The 7,894-nt window shown below is 60.3% G+C and overlaps 4 protein-coding genes across 4 annotated transcripts, besides 9 other annotated features; all 4 read left to right on the top strand.

Moving 5' to 3' along the window:
- Positions 1 to 24: 24 nt before the first annotated feature.
- Positions 25 to 47: a microsatellite.
- Positions 48 to 123: 76 nt separating this feature from the next.
- Positions 124 to 192: a sequence feature (GA-rich).
- A 113-nt stretch (positions 193 to 305) lies between these two features.
- On the top strand, positions 306 to 893 carry Tco025E_07819 (uncharacterized protein; the record flags this gene model as incomplete). The annotated part of the gene is made up of 1 exon (XM_029374678.1): positions 306 to 893. The coding sequence occupies one exon, from the start codon at positions 306 to 308 to the stop codon at positions 891 to 893; it is 588 nt and encodes a 195-aa protein (XP_029225203.1).
- Positions 894 to 948: 55 nt separating this feature from the next.
- Positions 949 to 967: a microsatellite.
- Positions 968 to 1,078: 111 nt separating this feature from the next.
- Positions 1,079 to 1,108: a sequence feature (A-rich).
- A 29-nt stretch (positions 1,109 to 1,137) lies between these two features.
- Positions 1,138 to 1,164: a microsatellite.
- Positions 1,165 to 1,200: 36 nt separating this feature from the next.
- Positions 1,201 to 1,237: a microsatellite.
- Positions 1,238 to 1,296: 59 nt separating this feature from the next.
- Positions 1,297 to 2,061, top strand: Tco025E_07818 (uncharacterized protein; the record flags this gene model as incomplete). The annotated part of the gene is made up of 1 exon (XM_029374677.1): positions 1,297 to 2,061. The coding sequence occupies one exon, from the start codon at positions 1,297 to 1,299 to the stop codon at positions 2,059 to 2,061; it is 765 nt and encodes a 254-aa protein (XP_029225202.1).
- A 259-nt stretch (positions 2,062 to 2,320) lies between these two features.
- On the top strand, positions 2,321 to 4,324 carry Tco025E_07817 (uncharacterized protein; the record flags this gene model as incomplete). The annotated part of the gene is made up of 1 exon (XM_029374676.1): positions 2,321 to 4,324. One exon carries the CDS (start codon positions 2,321 to 2,323, stop codon positions 4,322 to 4,324), a length of 2,004 nt encoding a protein of 667 aa, XP_029225201.1.
- Positions 4,325 to 4,486: 162 nt separating this feature from the next.
- Positions 4,487 to 4,527: a microsatellite.
- A 136-nt stretch (positions 4,528 to 4,663) lies between these two features.
- Positions 4,664 to 4,705: a sequence feature (GA-rich).
- Positions 4,706 to 4,898: 193 nt separating this feature from the next.
- On the top strand, positions 4,899 to 7,583 carry Tco025E_07816 (putative kinesin; the record flags this gene model as incomplete). Its single annotated transcript, XM_029374675.1, has 1 exon — positions 4,899 to 7,583. One exon carries the CDS (start codon positions 4,899 to 4,901, stop codon positions 7,581 to 7,583), a length of 2,685 nt encoding a protein of 894 aa, XP_029225200.1.
- A 267-nt stretch (positions 7,584 to 7,850) lies between these two features.
- Positions 7,851 to 7,894: a sequence feature (A-rich).

Below are 7,894 nucleotides of genomic sequence, written 5' to 3'. Positions count from 1 at the left end.
GCCTTTCCCGCCTCCCTCCGGGTCGGAGGAGGAGGAGGAGGGGGCGGTTTTGGCGAGCGCGGTATTAGTCGCTCGTGCGGCACCCCACCATCGACGCCCGCCGTTTGTTGCAAACTCCCTCGCTTCTTCTTCCGTTGCTTTTTTCTTGGCTTTTTCTTTCTTTGCTCTCTCTCTCTCTCTCCCCCACTTCTCGGCGCTGTGTGGTGCCGCAGCCTGGATCGCAGAAACAGCATTTATTATTACTATTGTTATTGTTGTGGCTTCACCACGCTTTTGTCACGCGCCGCGGGGGGCATCGATTTGGCATGTTGCGACTGAGGCGGTTCAACGCGGCTGCCGCAGCTGGAACGGTTCAGCGCCGCGGCGTGGAGGGCGGAGGGCAGCCGCAGGCGCCGCGGCAGTCCGCCGGCGCGCTGCACAGCCTTTACCGTCGTCTCCGCAAGGAGGGCGAGGACCGGCAGATGATGGAGCGGGCGCTCTCCACCCGTCCCCTCGAGGCGAACGTCAGGCTGGGCCTGCGCCTCCTCCACTACCACACGATGCTGGTCAACCTTGACCGGGAGGCGCGTGAGCTGGCGCTTTGGCGACTCCTGCGTCGCTTCCGCTTGGCAATGGCTAGACGCTACTTTGCGTGGCGCATTTTTAGTCTGCGCCTCCTCTTACGCAGCACGGCGGCCATCAGTGACGCGTTGGTGTACTCCTTCTTTCTGGCGATTTGTTTCACTTTGTACCAAATGTATAGGGTCTGCCGCATTGGCGTCACGCGTGCGGAGGAGCGCTACCAGACGCTCTCTATCCCCATCAAGCAGACCTTTGACGCTCTGGAGCAGGCGCAGGAGCGGCGGAAGGCCCTGCGCCGGGAAATAGAGCAAGACATGCTTCAGCAGCGGTAAGAGGGCGCGAAGTGGGTCCAAAAGGGGAGTGGAGCAAAGCAAAAGCAAAGTTTGAAGAGAGAGAGGGAGAGAGACGTGGGGCCTTGTTGAAGGAAGAAACGCGGCGGATTTGTGTGCCTCTCTTCTATTTCACATCTGCAATTTCGTGTTGCTTCTACTCGTCCTTGTGAGCTGAATGTTTATTATTTTCTTTTTCTTTTTTGGTCTTTTTATTTGGTTGCGACTCATGGGGGCCTGCGTCTTGTCTCTCTCTCTCTCTCTCTCTCTCTCTATTTATCTCTGTCTATCAGGCAGTGCCACTACTGTCCAGAGCAGCAGCAGCAGCTGCGGCGGCGGCGGCGGCGAGAGGTCTCAGGCGCTGCTGTTCGTTGCATTGGCGGTCGTTTCTCCACGCAGGCGCGGGATGGGACGAACGGGCGGCGGTGACCCGGACGTTGAGGGTTTGATGGCAAACGCCGTCGGCTTTGCGGCGCACAGGCAACGGCGGGAGGGAAAAAATACGCGCCACTGGGGGAGGCGCCCCGTCGATGGCGGCGTTGCCCGCGATGTGAATCGCGGCGACCCGCCGCCTCCGCACCGCGGCATCTCATTGAACCAGCTGTTTTCTACTGAGCCGCTGCGGCGTGAGGCTCTGGTCAGGCCAAACACTGGCAGCCTGGGCCCGAGCGTGGACGCCGACGACGCTGCGGATGAGGATGGGATGACGGCCATTCAACGCCTCATTGACTCTCAGTACGACTCGTGTGTAAGCAAAACCGGAAGCCGCGGGGGCGGCAGTAAGGCCCGTGACGACGGTGGTGAGCTTCACGGCAGTTTTTTAGATGGGCGACTTAGTTGGTGCTCTTCGTTGCCGCCACGGCCCCTACAGCGTGCAAAGGGGCGCGCGTCCGAAGAGGCCTGTGTGCGTCTTGGAGACCTTGAGGCTGCGAAGACTTCTCAGGTTACGGCTAGGCGGGAGAGCTGCAGTGTGGGGGTTCAGTGTGACACGCGGGCCGCAGCGACGGCTGTGGAGCTGCAGCAGTTAGAGCAACTCCGCCAGCAAACCCTCGCTGGCGACCCTGAGAGCGTGGCTCACTTTCTTGCGCGACGCATTCGTGCGCTTGAGCTGGATCGCTTCGGGCACTCGGCAGCGTTTACCTCCGCTTTGCTGCAGAAGACACTGTTGTAGCAGCATCGGCGGGGCAGCCCAAAGGGGGGGGGGAGATTGAGAGGGAAAGCGACAGGGAGAAAGAAGTGAAAGCGGATGCAAAGTCCGCGCTGTGCTTGCGGGAATTCAACGACACCAACCCGCGGGTCGACGTCTCGACAGGGCGCGAACGTTGTCTGAGCGCTGTTGGGGGCGTGTCTGCGCATCTTCTTTCCACATCTCCGCCTTTTTTTTTTGTTTGGCTTCTCCGACGTTTCGTCTGTAGCAGGCCTGTCCCGTGATGGCGGTGACCGTTTCGGCGGATAGTGACGTGGTGTCATTCCTGCAGCAAGCGGGGGCGCGCTACGCGGAGCACAAGGAGCTGCTGCGCCGCAAGCACTTGGAGGACGAGCGAAGGCAATGCCCGTTCAAGCCGACCGTGTCGGAGTACGCGGAGGGGATGAACCGTCACTCCACCACCCGCCGCAGCGAGGCCGTGGAGAAGCGGCTGCACGAGTTGCACGCCAAGCGCCTTGAGGCGGCGCAGGCGCGACAGGCCGAGAGCCAAGAGCGGCAGCGAGCCGAGATGGCGGCGGAGATGCGTGCGCCGCAGGTGACGGCGCGGGCGCGCTCACTGGTCTCGCGTGATCCAACCGACGTTTCGCGGAAGTGGCTGGAGCAGCGGGAGGAGAAGTTGGCTCGACTGCGCGAGGCGGCACTGCGGCGCGAGCTGGAGGCACTGCGCGATGTCCCACGCATCTCGCAATACGCCCAGGAGAAGTCCATCTCCGAGCGTCACCAGGGCCAAACGATAGAAGACTACTTTATGGCGAAGGAGGCGGCACGGCGGGAGCGCATGTACTGGCTGGCAGAGGAGAGCGTGGGCATGAAAAGTAGCCTCAGTGACGGCTCCTCCTCACGTCCAGGGGAGCTGCCTGAGCGGCCGCAGTCCTCGTTCACGCCTCGTATTACGGCGTACGCCAAGCAGCTTCACCGCCCGGGAAACATTGAGGACCGGTTGCTTGCGGAGGGGGGAAAGGAGAGAGGGGCACCGCGCGACACGTCGTGCACGTTTGCGCCGTGCGTGGCTCCGGCATCGCTGGAGTTGTCTAGGAACTACTACAGCGACCCGAGTGCGCCGGTGTATGACCGGTTATACCGCAATGACGCACTGAGGATGCGCGAGCTGCGGCGTCAGAGGGCGGGCGTGGCTCCGCAAAAGGAGCCGACGGGCATTCCCTGCATCAGCGAGACGTCGCGCCTCATCGTGGAGCGCAAGAGGGCGGAGGCGACGGAAAAAGAACTCCAGCATAGCCCGACAACGCGTCTCCACCCCTCCTCGCGCGAGGCCGCTAAGTGTGCCCGGGAAAAGCAATCCCTTCAGAAGGCGCGGGAAAGGGAAGAGAGGGAGCAGTGCACGTTTAGACCGCGTGTCAATCGCACCTCGGAAAAAATGTGGCGGCACCAATTGCAGATGCTGCAGGAGGACGGCTACGCGCCGACGGCGGAGGGGGCGCGGGAGCTTTTGTGGCGGCGTTCGCAGCAGCGCATGGACGAAGAGGTTCGGCGACGCCGGGCGATGGAGGAGGCGCAGGAGATGGCGGAGTGCACATTCCACCCCAAAGTGGGGCGGTCACCGGAGCGGCGCGTGGGCCGCGAACTCTCCGTCTCACAGCGCAGCGAGATGTGGCAGTGGCAGCGGGAGCGCCGTCTGCGTGAGTCCAGGGCGGAGTTGGAACGCACGCAGCTGTCGGAGTGCTCCTTTCGCCCCGCGGTGGATCCGGTGTTTCCGCTGCCTGCGCAGGATGCGACGGCCGTCTCCGGGTATGAGGCCCACATTTTGCGGCAGGAGGAGTCGCGCCGGCGCAAGCAGGAGGCACAGGAGTGGTGGCGGCCAAAGCAGGTGCCTCCAGGCGAGCCGAGCGTCTCGCGCCGCACGGTTTGCTCCGTTTCAGGGCCCCAGCGTCAACACCCGCAGCCGCAGCGGGAGTCCGGACGCACGCGACAGGCCTGGGCGTCGCCTTTGCGGCGAAGTCGCAGTGCCGCCGCCTCTTCCTCCTCCTCCGGTAGAGACCGCACGCAGTTTGTGGTGTGTCAAGCCCCGTCGTGCGTAAGTTCGGTGTCGGCCCGCTCAGTGTCCTCCTCGCCGCCGTGGCGGGGCCATCAAAATTTTCATCACCAGAATTTTCACTACAGTGGCGACAACGGCATGGCTGCTGCGGTGCAAAGTGCGAAGCCAAGTCCCGTAGAATTTATGATAAACCATCACCGTGCAATTGTGGAGACGTCGCGGCGACGCGGGTAGGTGATGGACGCAATCGTCAAGGAGAGTAGTGGGAGGTGAGAGGCGGCGAATGGTTCACGACCACTCTCTTTCCTGTAATGGTGTTCGCGTGGTTTGTTAAGCGAGGGACGCTATGCATGCGTGCACACATTGCGTTTGTGCTTTTATACATATATTATATACGTATGTGTGTGTGTGTGTGTGTGTGTTTGTGCGTTTGCGTGCCGTGGCCGATATATCCGTACCGTTTTTTTTTTTTTTTCTAGTTCGGGCTCACCACCTCGCGGTCTCTCCACTGAGTTTTCTCTCTTCCACTCAATTTCCCCCTTTGCACGGCCGTGACACAGTGGCCACACCACACTTGTTCTTCTTCTTTTTTTCTTTTCTTTTGCTTCTCCTCCTCATCCCACGCCTCCCACGCCTATTCGATAATGATTAGCAATCCACATTGGTCGCCTGCCGCTTGTTTATTTTATCTTGTCTTTTTTTTGCGGCCCTGCCTCCGCTTCTTGCGGGGCTGTGCGTGGATTGTTTCCTTTTAGAGTGCAGCGAAGATATCATATACACCACAGTTGCCGGGGGCTTTTATACGTACATGGAGAACGTCCGCGTTACGGTACGAGTTCGTCCTTTTTTGTCCAATGAGGAGCCACGTCTCTGCCTGGCGGTGAGCGGCCGCCAGATTGCCATTGGTGAGTCGCGGCAATTTGCCTTTGACGACGTCTTCGACATGGACGCGACATCGCAGGCGGTGAACGAGGCCGTTGCGGCGCCGCTGGTGTCCGCGTTTGTGGACGGCTACACCGTTTCCACCATCGCCTACGGGCAGACGGGCGCGGGGAAGACGTTCACCATGTCCTCCCTCTCGGCGGACGTGGTGCGGCGTGTGTCGGCCGCCTTGGAGACGGCCGCCGCCGCGGGGGACGGCGACAAGCCCGAGTTCCGCTTCTCCGCGGTGGAGGTGTACAACGAGAGCATCAGCGACCTCATCGCCTCCGCATCCGCCTCCGCCCCCGCCTCACTCGCGTCACACTCGCTGGGCTCGACGGCGTCACTGTCGCTGCGGGAAGACACGCGGTGCGGCGTGTACATCCAGGGCCTCTCCGAGGTGGTCGTGGGGAGCAAGGAGGAACTGCTCGCGTGCGTGGAGAGCGCGCCCGCCAACCGTCGCACCGCCTCCACGCTGATGAACGCGACAAGCTCCCGCTCACACCTGCTGCTCACGATCACGCTCACGCGCGGCGGGGTGGTGTCGCGCTTTGGTTTAGTGGACCTGGCGGGGAGCGAGCGCCTTAAAAAGGCGCACGGCCGGCAATTAGCGAGCGGCGGCATGGATGAGTCGTGGGACGAGCAAACCCCGCCGCGCGTTGGCGAGCGTTCAAAGGGGACGGATAAGGCCTCACGAATGCGTGAGGGCATCAGCATCAACAGTGGGCTTCTCGCACTAGGAAATGTTATTGTGGCCCTGTGTGAGCGGAGGGCACACGTCCCATACCGCGCCTCAAAGCTCACCCGTCTTCTGCAGCCAATGCTAGGCGGGAACTCAAAAACAACCATGATCGCCTGCGTCTCGCCTGACGCCTCCTCCTTTGAGGAAACGCTAAATACGCTAAAGTACGCCGATCGCGCCAAGTCTATTCGCACGACCCCGTTTAAAGTAGCCGCAGGCGTCTCCTCCTTGGAGGAGGCCGAGAGAACCATTGCGTGGCTTCGGCGGCAGCTGGCGGCGGCACAGCAGCCTTCGCAGGATGCACAGACGCCCGTAGTGCACATGTTTCCTGCGCTTGAGGAGGCACGTCTGGGGGAGGTCCAGGAGTTGCTTGCATGCGAGCGGAAGTTGACGCGACGGCTGCAGGAAGACCTCTTCAATGCGGAGTACGCCGCCATGATTGAGGTTGAAAAGCGCAAGCAGCTGGAAAAGCGTCTCTTGTTGATTGAGGCTCAACAACAGCGTAGTCTTACCGGCTCGATGGAGCTAAGTGGCACAAGACTTTTGGACGACTCCCTTCACGAGGATGCCGCAGAGGAAACGGAAATGGCGCCATTCTCTCCACTGCGGGCCGAGAGCGACGAACTGCAGGCGTCGAAGCTAGAGCGGGAGGGTGAGGAGGCGCGGCTGTCCACGCCCGATGAAGCGGCCCTGGAGCACCTCTCCCGTGAGATTGCGGCGAAGGAGGGGTTGATCCAGCAGCTGGCCTCGCAAAAAGCGGAGGCGGTGCGGGAGTTGGAGTACTACAAGTACCGACTGCAGGAGATGCAGGACGTCAAGCACCGCCTGGAGGATGAGTTGGCGCGTGCCGAGGCAAAGGTGGAGGCGACGGAGATGGAGCGTCAGGGGAAAGAGGAGGAGCGGCGAAGTTTGCGGATGCACTACCAACAGCGGCTGCGGAAGGCCGAGGAGACGGCGGCGGAGTACCGGCGGAAGGTGCAGGAGGCAACGGCGCTCGTCACCGCGCAAGAGGCCAACGCGGAGATGGTCAAGCACCTCCAGTCGCAGGTGGCGGAGATGAGTGACGAGCTCAACCGCCAACGGCGCGCCTTGCGGGAGGGGCAGCAGCGCCTCCACAAGATGTCTGCCTCCCACTCCCAGGAGTTGAACTGCCTGCAGAGAAAGCTGCGTGCGTCAGAGGCGCAGGTGGCGAGGCTGCAGGTCCAGCTGCAGCAGAAGGACCGAGAGATTTCACGCATCAAGAGGCGCGGTGCAGGTGCTTCGAATCGCCGCCAGATAGAAACGCAGCCCACACGGCAGTTACCGGTGGGCAGTGCGCTTTCCGCGTGCCTCCCAGAGGACGCGCAAAAGGAAATTGATGTAGAATTAATATCCCTTGCTAATTTGGAGAGAGACCTTGACGAACTAACGGCAGATCGTGACGAATTAAAGAGCGCGCTGCGTGAGGCGGAGGAACTCACAGGCGGCATGGAAAAATGGAAAAAGGCAATGAAAGCGTTTAACATGCGACTGCAGCAACTGGAGCAGCAACTTCGGTCGGACACCCTCAGTGAAAAGTCGCGGTCGCAGTACAGTAGTGAGAAGGCTGGTATAGAAGATAGGTTGCGGCAATTGAAGTCGTTTGAACCCGTGCTGGCGCAAGCATCGAAGCAGCTGGCTGAGATGGAAAGCAACCTTGACAGTCTACAGGAGGCACGCATGTATCACCTACGACGGGTGCGTCAGATGCAAAATGGCTCCTTAGCACCTGTGGAGAGAGGCGTCAGGGCCTCCGAATTGCTGCGGTGCGGGGTGAAAGATTACCCCGAGTTGCTTAATAAACGTGACTGACTATATATTGCATAGTACACAAATATGGTATGCTTAGATGTAGAAAAAAAAAATCCTTGCTTTTCTTGCGGTTGTCGTGCCCATTACTATTCTTCTTCCTATATCTCTGCATGCGAGTGTGCGTGAGAGAGAAAGCGCGGAGTATACACAACGAACAGTCCTGAAAGGCGCGTGTGTCTGCCTGTTGCTTCTACCGGCTCTCCCGCCGTGTGTGCGGGTGTTGTTGTCGTTTTTTTTGTCTTGAATTTTTTAGCTGTAATATCCGCGCTTTTTTCTTTTATGATCCTGCTTTCTCTTTCTCTTTTTTCTTT

The sequence above is a fragment of the Trypanosoma conorhini genome (genome assembly GCF_003719485.1).
Source record: "Trypanosoma conorhini strain 025E chromosome Unknown Tco_14.4_contig_00640, whole genome shotgun sequence".
NCBI classification, from domain to species: Eukaryota; Euglenozoa; class Kinetoplastea; order Trypanosomatida; family Trypanosomatidae; genus Trypanosoma; species Trypanosoma conorhini.
This window is presented reverse-complemented; position numbering and strand designations above follow the sequence as displayed.